Source organism: Aegilops tauschii, chromosome 2 (assembly GCF_002575655.3).
Source record: "Aegilops tauschii subsp. strangulata cultivar AL8/78 chromosome 2, Aet v6.0, whole genome shotgun sequence".
Taxonomy (NCBI): Eukaryota; Viridiplantae; Streptophyta; class Magnoliopsida; order Poales; family Poaceae; genus Aegilops; species Aegilops tauschii.
Window position 1 is genome coordinate 109,481,336 of NC_053036.3, and position 15,158 is coordinate 109,496,493.

The 15,158-nt window shown below is 50.2% G+C and overlaps 1 protein-coding gene across 12 annotated transcripts; it reads left to right on the forward strand.

The window, feature by feature from the left end:
- The first annotated feature begins 317 nt into the window (after positions 1–317).
- Positions 318–14,916, forward strand: LOC109778465 (zingipain-2). Of its 12 annotated transcripts, XM_073508118.1 has the most exons (14): positions 318–687; positions 780–848; positions 965–1,435; positions 1,569–1,638; positions 4,020–4,148; positions 4,248–4,314; positions 10,810–11,048; positions 11,289–11,386; positions 11,472–11,522; positions 12,220–12,324; positions 12,907–13,139; positions 13,216–13,344; positions 13,901–14,158; positions 14,499–14,916. In XM_073508118.1, exons 8-14 carry the CDS (start codon positions 11,302–11,304, stop codon positions 14,508–14,510), a joined length of 873 nt encoding a protein of 290 aa, XP_073364219.1. In that variant the 5' UTR covers positions 318–687; positions 780–848; positions 965–1,435; positions 1,569–1,638; positions 4,020–4,148; positions 4,248–4,314; positions 10,810–11,048; positions 11,289–11,301; the 3' UTR covers positions 14,511–14,916. The 12 variants fall into 12 exon arrangements, 10 of the variants coding, with proteins under 10 accessions (XP_073364219.1, XP_020192610.1, XP_020192617.1 ...); XR_012201993.1 differs by lacking the exon at positions 10,810–11,048 and having other exon boundaries at positions 13,216–13,379; positions 13,901–14,184; XM_020337021.4 differs by lacking the exon at positions 10,810–11,048 and having other exon boundaries at positions 13,901–14,163.
- Positions 14,917–15,158: the final 242 nt, after the last annotated feature.

A 15,158-nucleotide genomic window follows, 5' to 3' on the forward strand; every position in this document is an offset into this window, starting at 1 on the left:
TAGATTGTAGTGTTCTTCCCCCGAAAAAAAGAAAGATTGTAGTGTTCTTCAACAACTACACGGGCGAACGGTGCAGTGCGCTCTCGATTAAAGGCGTACTGGCCCACGAGGCAGGCTCAATAAATGGTGGTAGATGCATGTGAATGACTTTCGGCGTTAGTGCACGCGGGGCCCGCACGCACGCGCCTGCGTTTTGGGAGCACCTTTCTCTTCTTTTTTGTTTTGATTTGATCGACAGTATATGAGAGCGCTTGGAAAGCAGTGACACCGGACTAGTTTTTAATTAGGAAACTGTCAGATACTAGAAAAAAAACACGGATACAGCTCTCCTACCCCACGTCGGGTCAAATCGAATGCGGATCTGGCGAACAGAAAATTGTCTACACCGCGATAGACTCGTGGATTACCGTCTCTCTCGTCCTTCAGTTTTGGCTTACAACCTACTTATCCTCTTCTTCTCACAAAAGTCTTCCGCATCTCCACCTTCCTCCGGCGATCTCTTGCCCAGCCACGGCGGAGATGGTGCCCAAGCGTGTATTCATGGCCATGTGACATGGGGAAAGAGAAGGCGGTCGCCGTGAAGGAACCGAGGCTTAGGCCGTGCATGTGCCCATGAGACTACAGCGCATATGCGAGGGGGCTGATTCCTTAGGCGTCCATGGCATGAACCTTGGTTTATGCTTCAAGGCATGATTTTCTTGTTAATCCTTTCAAACAGAGTTTGATTTTTTTTCCTTCTATCGCTATTCGTGCTGATTCAACTTTGCTCTCTTTCGCAGATCTAAAGCAATCATGACGTCGGTATGAACATAAATCGCCCAACTTAAATGAGATTCGCCCTGACGGAGGTAGAACTAGTCCATGGATTAGGATTTGCATGGTGTTTCTGTTTTCCTCTCTATTTTTTATTCGATTGTTTGTTTGTCTGTCTTTCTGTATCTCTGAGTTAATTGTTCTTTTGCAGCTTTGAGTTAACTCTTTCCTGATGAACTCCGGCGAGCTCTTTTGCATGAAGCCGACGTGGCCGTGAGGATGTCCGTGAGCCGTGCATCTTCCTCTCGGAATTCCTCTCCTCCTCTGGAAAGTCCTGCCCAACTCCACATAGCTTCCTCCGGTGAGCTCTTGCTCAGCCACGGCCGAGGCGACCGGGATGAAAGTCCCAAGGCATATGCTTGACGTTCATGTGACATGGAGAATGAGAGGCTGTGCCGGACTATGTATGTTGGTTGTCCTCTGCACCTCTTTCTTCTAGTGAATCCCCGGCGAGTCCTGTTCATGCCCGGCGAGGTGGCTGAGATGGTGTCCGAGGCATAGGCCCGTGCATGTGCCTCTGGGGCTACGGCGCGCAAGTCACGAGGCTGAATCCTCAAGTGTTCAATGGGACGAACCAGAGTTTATGGAGACGGGAGAGGAGGCACAGTGGTCCAAGTCAATAGTAAGATTGTTATACTCCCTCCGTTCCATTCTCTGATTTTCCTTCTATTGTGTAATCCTCAAGTGTCAAGGTGATTTTCCTTCTATTTATGGAGTACTAGATTCGAGCTGATTCAACTTTACCATTTTATCAGATCAACCGTTGCCACGGCAACTCACGGCTTGAAGAGGCTCGACAGATGCATGATTAGTTCTTGTTCCAAGGTATTTCCTGTACTAATTTCGTAATCTCTTCATCCCGAATTACTTCTCTTGAATTTGTCTAAATACGGATGTATCTAGACACGGTTTAGTGTTAGGTACATCCATGTCTAGACAAATGTAAGACATGTAATTTGGGACAGAGGTAAATACTACTCCTTCTGATATAAGAAGGGTTTTGACACTACACTAGCCTAAAAAATACTTTTATATTATGGGGTGGAGGGAGTAGCTTACGTTCTGTATATCTTAGTTAATTTTTCAGTGCAAGTTTTCATTTGTGTCATTGATAACTCTTGTTTCTACTTTCTATTATCTCTGGCGAGGTAAGAGCAACTTCAAAGGGCCGACCCATTTCGTTCGCCTGCGTCCATTTAGGTCGGCGCGGACAAAAGTGACGGCCCAACGCGCCGACCTAAACCCAAATCTTGTCCGCGTCGCGTCCGCGCCGACGCATTTGCGGCCCAAATTTACGTCCCAAATGCGTCGGCGCGGATGCCGAACGGACGCTTCGCGCGCCTTCTCGCTATCCGCCGCGTCCCCATATGGCAGCCGTCCAACTACCCGCTGCCCACGCGGTCAGCTTAATTTATGACGACGGGCCCACGCGTCAGCGACGGCGCTCGTCCTTTTTTAAGCCGACCGTGCGGCGGGGCCGTCCTCATCCAAACTCGCCGTCCACATCTGCCCACCTTTGCTCCCTCGTCGCCGGCAAACCCTAGCCACCACAACCACAGCGAGATGGGCCTCTTCTCCGGCGCCAGCGGCAGCAAGGCCAAGGGCAAGTCCCCCGCCACCCCTTTCCCCTCCGAGTTCCTCCCACCTCCGTCGGCGCCTCGCCGGCAGAGGCAGCGCGTCAACGTGCCAGTGCAACAGGCGGAGTGGCACTGGCAGAACCGCCAGCCTCTGCCGTATCCGGACGTGACGCTACCGCACGACTGGCATCTGGATCCAGATAGGATACCAGTGCCGGCGGCGCCGCGGACGGCTCGTGCTCACGCGAAGGAGGTGCGGCGCCGGCGGGCGCTGCTGACGCCGGAGCAGCGCCTCAACAAGGCCTACGCAACCGACTCGCCCAATTGGGCGAGGTGGTTCGCCTTCGAGCACGAGGAGGCGAGGCGACGGGGCGTGTGTGAGGTCGACCGGAGGTCGCCGCCAACGCCGCTCGTCGTCCGCGAGGAGGACCAGGCGGCGGAGGACGCCTACCAGGCGACCCTTGCGGCCGTCTACCGGGAGAGCGAGGAGGACGAGCGGCGCAGAGCGGAGGCGGAAGAGGAGGCCCAGTACGAGGCGGCAATGGCGCAGGCCCTTGCCCTCTCCGGGGCGGGCGACAGCGTGGTGCCGCCGGTGGCCCCGCCGTCCCCCATCAAGCCGGAGCCGCAGCCGGAGCCCGAGCCCGAGCCCATCGCGCGCTTCTCCTGGAATGGAGTGGTGCGCGAGTGGGTGTCCGCGCCACCCGTTTGGCTGGGGGCGACGCCGGGCAGGAGCAGGCGTACCTCGAGATGTGGCGCCAGTGCCGGCTGGCAGAGGAGCGCCGTCGCGGCGAGTACGAGGAGATGCTCGAGCGCGACCTTGAGGAGGAGCAGCGCGAGGCCGAGGAGGAGGCGCGCCAGGCCGCGGCTGCACAGGCGGCTGCACACCCCCCGCCCCGGCACTGCCTGCGCCGGCACAGCCCGACATGACGGCGCTCTGGAACACGGCGTTCGCCTGGGCCGGGCCGGCGCCGACGCTCATCGACCTCACGGACCCCAAGGACAACGACGACGACGCCTAGGGCAGCGCGCCGCCTCGTAGTTTAGGCTGTTTTTTTAAATGCAAATGTGGACGCGTGGACTCTCGCTGATTAATGTTGTTTCTCTTTTTTTTAATATGCATGCGTTCATTTTTTTTGGCGCCGTCAAAATGGGTCTCGGGCCAGCGTTGGGTGCACATGCCGACCCAAATGCGAAAGCGGGCATCCGTGTCCGTCTGGCCGACCCAAACGGACAAAAAGCGGACGAAATCGCCGTCCGTTTGGATCGGCCCGTTGGAGTTGCTCTAATGTGCCTCTTATAAATTTCCTAGTGTACGTGAGAAATCCATGTTTCATTGATGAAGGGGATACCATGGGACTATGTTATCCTCTCAACTCTGGCATGCCTTTGTGTTAATGTTTGGCGTCGTGACTGTGAGGTAGGTCGAGGCACTTGTGTCCATGTGCCTCTGGGACTTTGTCGACAAAGTGACCAGGCAACTTCTGACGACAACATAGGCACTTGTGTGTCCATGTGCCTCCTGATCATTTGTGGATTCAAGTTTTTTTTTGGTTCAATCCTTTGAAACTGACTTGTACTCTTTACTTCTTCGGTACATTCGAGCTGATTCAACTTTGCTCTCATTTGCAGATATTTGCCTTGTCAAGCCAATTCAGGGATGTAAGTCTGTTGGCAAAGACGCTCCTTCTGGAAGCCTGCCCGATGAACAACTTGAGGCTGAGTGCAGAGAGGTGCTGCGTGTCTCTTATCTGATTCCAGGTATGATCCTTGTCTGATATTTCTCGTTTTTCCGATCATCGTAGAGTGGAGATTTGAGTCAGTTGGTCGTTCATTTTCACATATATGAACCGTGCCTAGGCCACCCGGTGCCTGACCATGGATTGATTGAAACACGCGTGGGTGATGTCACGATGTGCATACTGAGGTACACCCCCCTCCCATGTAGTTTGATTATTGGTTCTCATTTGACTGCATGGCCTGCAATGCACTTTGCTGCCGGATTCTTTATTTACTGGAGGCATAAGATTAGCCTCACCCATAACTAATAAGGAGTTTTTAAAAGTTGTACATGCGGTAAAAACAAAAAGGCTTTCAGCAAGATACAACAAGATTATAGGGGACGGTCTACCGCCCCCGCGCCGCTCCTCCGCGGGGCGACACGGGCGGCGACCTCCGCCCCCCCCCCCCCCCGGCAGCCTCCCCTCTCAAGGCTCCTTCTCTCGCTCGCCCTCGCCGGTGGCCTCCGGCAGGAAAAGCCTGTGCGCAACTGGCGGCGGCGGGGCGCTCTCAGGCTGCAGGTCGCACGGGAGCAAGGGGATCTCGCGCGCGGGGTGCGGCCGTCCGGCGCTCGGCTCTGGGACGGCGTCCTCTCGCGCGACGGAGGTGGTCTTCGGCGCACAGAGCGGTGGCTGGTCGTGGCGGTGGGCGCGCCGTCACGAGAGTGAGATTGCGGTCGCTGGTGTTCATGCGATCCCGATCAGGGACTCCGCGGGTCGCGGCTGGCGCGGATGGTGGTGCGGGTGGGGGGCGGCGGCCTCGGTCCGAGCACCGGCGCGGCCTGGGCGTGGACGGCGTGCTCCGACGGCCGGCGCGCTCGCGGTGACTCCGGATGCGTGCATGGGGCGTGGACCGACGGCCGGCGCGCTCGCGGTGACTCCGGATGCGTGCATGGGGCGTGGACCGACGGCCGGCGCGGCTATGGATGGTGCGCGCCGGGCGCGGCGACTGGCTGGGCGTGGCGGGCGATGCCCCCGGGGTGCGAGGTGTGCTGCGGGTGGAGGGCCTGCTCCTGCTCAGCTGCTTAGCTCGAGCGGCTCGATCTGGATCTGGCGCGCTGTGCTCCGTTTTGGTTGCAGTTCCCGCGATGCAGCAATGGTTGTTGCGGTGGTGGTGGTCGCGACGATGCTGCGACGGTGGTTGGCGGCTACGGCCAGGGGGGCGGTGCCTGTCTGGGCGCGGTGGATCATGGGATCCCGCGGCCAGAGTGAGGTCTACCTCAGCTGGGATGGTTGTTGGTGGGTGGCGGTCGGTGGCAGTAGGCGGTCGACGCAACTCTGGGAGGAATCCTTGTTCCAATCTTCATTGGAGCCGGCGACGGTGATGCCCGCGGGTGCCGTAACCTTTCTTGGAAGAGTCGTCTTGGAGGTGTGCTCCTCCTCTCCATGGCTTTGGCTTCGAAGGGAAACGTCGGATCTACTGGATCGGGCGATGGAGGCGTCTTCGCGTCTTTCTCCTCCTTGGGGGCATCGTCTTGGAGACAACTACGACTGGGAAACCGGTGGATGGCGGCATCTTCGCCACGTGGTTTGCTGAGGTGAGGCGCTGGTTTCTGTTTTGGCAACGATGATGGCATCGAGAGGAGCTCGGGTCGCGGCGTGGACTTTGGTAGTCGGTTCTTCCAGGTGTGTTTGAGGTGCCCTTCCATTGGTTGTTTGGTTGTTTTGAAGTCGGAGCTGCGGTGGAGCGAGTCTAGGTGGTGAGGATGACAGGCACTCGATGGTCGTTTGCGGAGGGCACGATCGGCGCAAGTCCTGCATATTTCCCTTGTGATGCTCGTCGTCAAAGTCAGAGTTGTCGGTTGCTTCCGCGTGTGGCCATCTGCTTGGCATGTGCCGTCGTTGCTTCTGCGACTGTTTGCGGAATGAATTCGATGATGGAGCTCTATGGTGAAGTCGGAGTCGCCCGTTCGAGGCAACCGGTGATGATGATGACGCTTGTGACTCCTCGGCGGACGTCTTTCTTTTTTGTAGTTTCGGGTTCCATGTCGGTGGCCAGGTTGGCCGGTGGTGCCCATGTCATATGGGTTGGCTTGTATCCGTTTTACCCTGGTTTTCCGCCAATTAACCGGGCAATTCTCTTCTTCTTAATCAATGAAAATGGCAAGTCGTTTGCCTCGTCTAAAAAAACAAGATTATAGGAGTACCCACACCCCACCAACAAGCACCCCAAGGCAACTAACTAGAAGTGAAACCACACCTCCTTGAGAGACCATCGGCCACCGATGCAACACACGCCCACACATGCACGCATATAAGTCACGGAAGAGGCCCTCCCGCCCTCTCGCTCTGAGCCAGGGATCATCGATCTTGCTTGCAGACTATGAGGGCTGAGAGCGGTGACGACGATGCCACGTGTAGAAGATAGGAAGCCGCCAGGACTGCCCCACTCCAGTGCCGAAGGAGCTTCGAGTTGGAATTTGAGTTTGTTCGCTCATGCCGAGGAGACGTGACCAGAGGGAATATTAGCTCCATGATGACGCCCCAAGTGGGTGATGACGGTAAGCACCGTCGCAGTCAAGACCGAAGCTACGATCAAGGGTTTTCACCTGGAGCCCTAGTGCTGGGAGAGAACCACAAGTCCTCAACCACGCCCCTAAGAGGGACACGACACCTGTAGGCATTGCCGTTGTGGGAACATGAAGCTTTCGCCCAAAGCCTCACCCCTGTCACCCTGAGGTACCATGGTCACCATGACCGCTGGCACCGTCAAAGCAGCACCAACATCTGGATTCCCGCCGCCTCGCTCCTCCCACACGACCGAGGAACACTGCCACCACAACCATCATGAAGCTCATTGAAGAGCCAACCAAACAAACTGCCACCCAGGGCCGCCTCTTCGGCATTCACAAATCTGTGCCCTACACCAACAGTACTCTCATCGACAACTATCATAAGACGGCTCCTTGCTGACCAGGGAGTCCACTCGAGCGTGGAAGAGAGGCAACTGCCTTTCTCACGTCGCGGCCACCCGCTCCCGAAGCACCACTAGAGGGCCAACAAGCGAGGGAGACTTCCACATCCTAGGCACAACCCCAACGACTCACCCGCCTCATAATCCAACCAATGCCCCTACCCCCCGCTGGCGGCACCCCACGCCCAATCCTGACGCATTTGGATGGAACCCAAGCTAAGGAGTGGCCAAGGATCCCCTAGGAACAAGCCAACCACATATACCCCTTGTCCACGACAGCAATGGCCCGGGCGGTGGAGCACCCGCAGATGACGAGGTGGCGCAGATCGACCCAATCGGCGGCGGCGCCACGGGTCATGAGTTCCCAATGAGAGATAGTAGCCCTTGTGAGAGGGATGCCTCCCTGCCGCTTAGCATTGCACGATTTCTTTGCCCCAGTGATGCTTGTCGGTGGCAGCAAGGTTGGGAAGGGGCGAGGAAGGGTAAGGTTTGGCCGGGAGGACTCGACGTCGCTTGAGTAGCCACCCTGGGCGACGCGGGGGCCAAGTGGAAGGGTTTCTTCTTGTCACATGGGGCAAAACGATTATAACAAGGTCATTACTCTCTCGGTATGATTTGGCCTTCAGCATTTGGCTCGGGCAAAGCCCAACGAGTGCCTCCTTGATGGCATCTAGGAGGATGGTTGGCGGCGCGTACTTTTGGTTGTCGACTTGCGGCATTTCTTCCATTCAAAATTGTCCAACTTATTAGCACGGCGAGTGACGCCATTGATCTTCAATTTGGAATATTTTTTCATACATGTTGATCCACCACTCCTTGATGGAAAGCTCCACATTCCAAGAGGCAATGTCAAAACTTGTGACACAACCCCTTGGCCAATTCCCAAAGCCTTAGTGAACCAACACTTGTAGAAAAGGTGAGTCGATGACTTGTTCTCTTTTACACAAGGGACATAAGCCACAATTTGTCCAACCATGTCTGTCCAGTCTATCCATGGTCCAAATCATATTTTTCCTAGCCAACCAAGTAAAGAAAAAAAAAAATCATCATGGCACTCACGCCCTTCCCCACCTCCCAAGAATTGCGTCATGTAAGCAGATGCCGCTGTATAGTGGCCACTAGTAATGAATTTCCAAATAGTGTGATCCTCGATGCCCTCCTCAAGATTGATATCGTGGAGCTGCATCCAAAAGGAGATGAACTTTAGGATGTGTGCCATTGATACTTGGGTAGGGATTTTTATCTTAGACCCAAGCCTCATCAGGCAAAGCTTCTCTAACCTTCCAATTCTTCTTTGAAGAGTCCGCTAAAATGAGGGGCACAATCTCTTTGGGCTTCTTACCATGCAACCAATGGGATTCCAAAAGGGGGCTCGCACACCATTCCCAATGGTGAAGGTAGTGGAGTCATAGAACAGGTCTTAAGTCTGCATCATCGCACGAGTTCACCATGTTGACCCACATTTCTGACGGCTTTGAGTGTGCGTGTGTGTGTGTGGGGGGGGGGGGGGAGACGATAGCGGTGATGTGAGACACTGCTTGGGAGGTGATCATCGACTTCTCAAGAGTTATGCTGTCCTCAGAGGTGATGTTTTTGCCCAATTTAATCCTTAAGATATTGGAAAGCTACACAACTAAGTTGCCAAACCAACTGCGGAAGACCCAAATAATTGATTGGGAAGTGAGCATGGGTGACCAGTAGTTCTGATAATTGCCTCCAAGTTCAAGTGACCACATCGTATAGGTACAACCAAACTTTTTTTGGAAGTTTTGTCTTCAGCCCGTGACATCCCCAAAGCATCTCAAAATGCATTCGGGCTGCTGGATTTATCAAATCTAAGTCTTATTAATATAATATGAGTCATGTTAGTTGTCATATAGATTAAACGATATAATACCTTTTTAGGTAATGTGTACTTAATTGGTTGATGGAAAACACAAGATAATACAAATCGTATTTACATTCGTCATTTGTTTGGACTATTAGTTAACATGTTAAAACTTGCACAATACATGGTGCAATTATTTAAAATCATATAAACATGATTTAATCCATTTCTCTATTTATATGTTAACAAAGGCAAAAAAAATTCACCCTCCGCACCACAAAGGTAAAAAGACAAAAGGAGACATACCATTATTAAGCCTGTGCATTCTCCCTAGGGAAACAATCAACATCCACCGAGTGGTTTTCTTGCTCACGTCCGCCTCCTACATTGCACGACACATGCCTTGTCGCCCCCCCTAGCCTTTCCCAAACGAAGCAGTCGGACCACACGTTTTCTATCGATGACTGCATCTTCACTAGAGAAAAAAGGGGACGACTCCCATGGCACGTGCATTGCTCCAAAAAGGAGAGGGCCACCAACCTGAGATGGGGCGGTGGTGACACGAGATGCTGCAAGTGGTGCCGTGATGATGATCGTAGACGCATCGCCACCAACCTGAGATGGCCGCCGTCTATCGCTGTTGCGAATTGAGCGACACTGTTGCGATGGCGACAAGTACGCCCAAAGTCAGAGATGCTTTTTCAACAAGGGTTCTGTTGTAGCGACGGTTTGCAACAAGGGTGTTATTGCATTGCGACGGGCATGGCCGTGAGGAAGAGATTTTTTTTTGCAATAATGATCTTATTGCAATGGTGATGAGCACCTTTTGCAACAAAAATGTTATTGCAATAGTGATGGGCACCATTTGCAATGGAGGTTTGCAACATAGATCATGCTGCGATTACGTCAGCAGAGAAGAGGAGCGATCACATGATGAGCATCATACGATCGGATGGATCATGACCGGCTTAATTCTCATATTTGACAAAGATCAGCCGTCAGACGCATAGCACGGGCTTCTAATTATTCAGGGTACCATGACTTAATTCTCGTATTCTTCTTTTTTTGACGGGACTTAATTCAGATATTCTTTTTATTTTTTGAGAATATTCAGATATTCTAAGAGCATCTCTAGCAGACCCCGCATAAGTGGTCAAACCCATATTTTTTTTTGCGTTTTACAGTTTTGGGCGAAAAAAGTGTTCAGAACAGAAACCGTAAAAGTGATCCAACCCGTAATTTTTTTAAGGGCCACCGCAAATGCACACCTGAAACCCTTATCTTTGGAGGTTGGAAGGCCGAATCTAGGGGGCCCGTATACCGGTCAAACCTCGTCGGAGCAAACACGCCGCCGTGGAGTTTGCCAAAATCCGCCCTAAACTCGCCGGAATTCATCACCGCTCACCGGAAAAGGCCGCTAGGCGCCGCAATCGATCGCCGCCGGTTCGAATTGGACTAGCTCGACATAGCCGTGGCCTCCCATGACCTCAGCCTGGCCACCGGAATCCTCCCGGCGCGGCAGGCAAAGGGGCACGACTCGACTGGCAATAGAGCAAGGCGCGGACGGCCGAGGCGGTGGGGCGTGGCCGGCAAGGCTGGGCGCGGACGACGGAGGCGACGGGGCGTGGCCGGCGAGGCTGGGCGCGGCCGGCGCGGTGATGGGGCGTGACCGACAGGGGCGGGACGCGGCCGACGGGCGACGCATCATGGCCTGCGGGCGATGGGGCGCGGCCGACGGGGTTGGACGCGACCGGCGTGGCCGGCGCGGCCGGCGCGCCGGCTGGGGAAAGGGTGGCAGCGGCCGGACTGTAGGAAGGAGCTCTTTATTCCAGTTTTACAGTATCTGTTTGGCCGCAGCTAAAATAAACTTTTAAAATACATTTTTTTCAACCCGTATCCCAGTTTTGCAGTTTGCGATTTTAAGAGGTGTGCTAGAGATGCTCTAACGGGCCCTATAGACAGACTATCCACTTTGAAAACTCGGCCCACCGAAACACTTAAGCCAGCCCAGGTGGATATAACCACTCTCGCTGTGGTACTCAACTCCATTCTGGGTCCTCGCCACATTTTCCGCATCATAACCCTAGGCGGCTGGCGGCTGGCGACTGGTGACTGGGCACAATCGAAGGAGCGGCTGGAAGGTAATTGCTTCTTCCTAAAGATTAATTGGTGAATGATGGAGGGGAGGCCCTTGGGGTTCGATATCTATGTGGTTGGGAGAGGCTCTAGATTTGCTGTGAAGTTTTGGGAGAAGAGCTGGGGGTGGGGTGGGGTGGGGGGGGGGGGGGGGTAGGGGGGGTTAGGCGTGAAATTTCTGGTGGTGTGCCTCGTTTTTCCCAAATGCTAGTACTTGAAACTGATGTAAACTATTTTTCATCAAGTGGCTAATTGAAGATGGCAAATGTTCTGCTATCTGGTCTCCGTGGAGCAAAACAGCTGGGGCAGAACTTCAGATCTGCATGCAGGTCTCTTTCATCAGGTGAATTATGTATAAAAAACTATAAACTGCATTAGTTTGGTAGATAATTCCTCGTTGGGAATGACCCCAACTTTATTTTATGCAGGACAATTGGTCGAGCCCGGCTATGTCTTCGGTCGTAAATGTTTTGGGCCAGGTAAACTAATTCTCGGCATGGTTGCTGTTTCGTGATTTTAGTATTTAGTATACCAGAACCCGGTTTCTGCAAATGCTTACTAGTTGTTAGTCCAGAGTTCAACTCACATGTGCTGGGCTGACTATGGTTAAATTGGTGTATCTCCAGGTGCTCTACCTAATACTCCCTCCCTTCCATAATGTAAGACCTTCCATAATATAATTATGGGACGGAGGGATTAACACATTAGTTCAAGAGAGGCAGAGCCTAGCCCCTCGGCTCTTTTTTTGGCGTTAAAAAATGAATTTAGTTTTACTCCATTGTTCATGGGTCTTTTATTTGGATGTGCTTATAGTCTCTAATGGTAGTTATACAAATAAAATGCTTAAAATCGTTTTTTCTGATGATTTATGTGTAGTAAAAAAGATTTTTAAAACTGAAGGTAATGCGAGCCCCTTTGTGACGCCATGTGCATGATGTTGTAATCACTGGTTAACAGCCCAAAAATTCAATATCGGAGGAAATGGTAAATTTGCAGTGCATTGAAAAACACAAATTTCGGTGTTAGAGTTGCATTCCGTTTCCAGTTTATAACAATTTTCAGAAAAATAATAATGATGAAATACCTCTCCAATAACTTTGTGGGTGTACGTATTAACCACATTAGTTTTGAGTAACAGTGATTTGTTAACTAACATAATTTTGCTGTTGTATGCAGATTACGGGGTTACCACCTCTGTTGGTCAATATGGACTGCCCAAGTCTGTGGACTGGAGAAAAGTCCCATGGCTTAAAATCCCAGTGAAAGATCAGCGTGGCTGTGGTATGGACGAGTAATGCAAATCACTTACGTTTCTCTTTCCCCATTGTGAGATGTCAAAAAAAAAAAATCAACCCTGTTTTGATGTTTGGTGACTGCTTCTCTAGTTCTCTGCCTGGTACTCCAAGAATACTCTGTTATTTCTAACAAAAAAAGAACAGATATCGTTTGCTAGTACATAAGATTGATGTTAATTCATAGATCCATGTTGCCATCCCCTCATGCACAAAACAAAAACAAAAGATACTTTACATTGTTAATTCATGATCACTATGTTTTTGTGTTAGTAGCTCATTACCTTTCTGCAGGCCTATCAAGTAATCATTAATGGCCTTTTTTATAAGGTTGCTTACCTGATTAAACTGCGGACATGCATGATAGTAATTTGGTCGTTCTATTTTCTTAGAATGCTTTGGACAGTACTGTGAGTAACAAACGTTAGGCAGGTTAGCCGTGTAGTTTTAACAAATGCTACCATTGATACTCACATAAGTTAGTTCCAGACTGTCGTACTTGCTTCCAAGTTTGGTTTCAGTTTCTACGGCAATCATTAGTGATGGTCATGAACCCATATTGTTTCTGTAGGTAACTGCTATATTCAGGCATCTCTTGTTGGTATTGGGAGTCTTCATTCCATCATAACTGGAATAAACGTCGAACTTTCTAGCCAGCATGTTCTTGATGCGAATACTATAACTAATTCTGGATGCATGGGAGGCACAATACCAAAGGTCTTCGACTTTGTCATGAGGGGTGGAGTAGTCCTAGAATCTGCTTATCCATATACTGGGAAGAGGGGCTTTTGCCAGGATATTAAGGTAAAATATATTGCAACTTTTGATTTCAATAAATAAAAGCCAATAAACTATTCATGTTAATATGCTTTTTCTGTAGGCTAAAGGTCTTACTATTGAGGGTTGGGCACAAGTCGCTCCAGCAGAAGAAGCTCTCATGTATGCTGTGGCCCATCAGCCAGTTGCCGTTGGAGTAGCTGCTGGGATAGAGTTTGAAAATTATCAATATGTATGCTGTCTTCTGTTTCTCCAATATTTACTCAGGTTTTAAAATGGCGTTGCTATTATGTTACTGCAGAAATTAATTTCATGGTCTGTTATTGTGAATCATGAGTTTTATGACAATTAGACCCACGAGTCAGAATCCATTCGGAACGCAGTATCTATAAAGATATGATGTACTGATGTACTTCAATAAGTAGTATTCATATAGATAGATAAAAGTTAGTCATGATCAGATTCCTGTATGTTATGTTATCTGGCATATTCTAAACTTAAAAAAACATAATAAGATGAATGCTGAATGCATATAAAAGCCAGCCCCCCCCCCCCCCCCCCCCCTCCAAAAAAAACCAAACTTACATAGCCTGATTTTGTTCTTGAATCACTTTCATTGTCTGAATACTGAAGCATAAAATCAGGGCCATGGAAGATTAATTTGAGAAAATCTAATGTGCCATTTCTTTGAATCTGCATGTAGGCCTGTTTGGTTGGTACGCTAACCATGCCGTTGCATGTGTTTATTACCTAATGCTTTGTTTTCTTTTGCTTTTTCTCTGATTCAGGGCGTTATGAATGTCCCAGTAGACCATGGAATTTTAAATCATGCAATGTTATTGATTGGATATAATGCCACTTCTTGGCTACTTCTGAATTCATGGAGTGAGGCATGGGGCATTAAAGGTGCTTGTCGGATCCTGAGGAAATCGCCAAATTCTGATGGATCTATTGGAATTTTATCTAGGGCCTATCTTCCCCTAAATCCATCTTTCACAACTGTCAGAACGAGAACAGAAAGTTGCCCTTGTTATTGGTCCAGGACGGTGAGGTGTCCGTCTGTCTTTGCTTAGTACGTTTACATTTTATGTATCTAGGCCAAAGAATGATAGTAATATGTTTTAACTACGTCTTTATTAGGCCTACCTAGAATAAGGAAGATCTTCCCACTCTTGATTTTCAAAATCTCATATTGGCATAATACTACTATTTTGGTTGTTGTTTTTGAGATAGCTTACCAAGCTTGACGCCTGGTGGCATAATACTACTCTGACATACAATAACACATTAGTTTGTAATATTGGTTGCTTCATATTGATATACATCTGCATATCTCCATTCAAGTGCTTGTCTATGCTGCTAATCTGTTTTTTTTTTGGTTAACAGAAATCTCCTTGAACGAATGGTGCCAAGACAGATAACAGAGCACTTTTTGCCGAAGTTTATGGCCGTGGATAAGTGCTGGATTACTGTTAGTTACCTTTATGCATGATTGTGGATTGGACCACTAGTATTTCATACGATGTGCTAGGAGCTCTCGTAATTCGACATTTGTTTCAAGTTGGAGTCTGGTTTGGCCTGTGTTGGCACATTTTGGCAAAGTTGGACTTTGGTTTGGCCTATGTAGACTGAGTTTTTGCTGCTTGGTATGTGGTGCAGTGTATGATCCTTCGTGATCAGGTTGTAATATTCTGGGAGTCGATCCTTGCTAGTAGTTTGTTTATGATCTGGACCATGTGGTTTCTATAATGGAATTCTAAAGGCTTCTCTTTCATTAAAGTAAAAAGAAATGTGGTTTCTATAATCTGAAGTATGTTCATCTATTGTCTTGTGAATATTTCATCAGCAGAGCTCATATCTTAGGTGGCTACCCTACAACATAAAATGCTATGATGATTAAGATGTTTATTGAAGGGGGCCTTTTCATCAGCATGCATTATAGGAGCGCATTCAAATTTGAGCCGAGAAGTGTATTGTAGGAGGTGCTCATACATGCCTATGCTGCGTTGCTATGTACTACTCCTTCCGTTTGAACTAAAACCACGA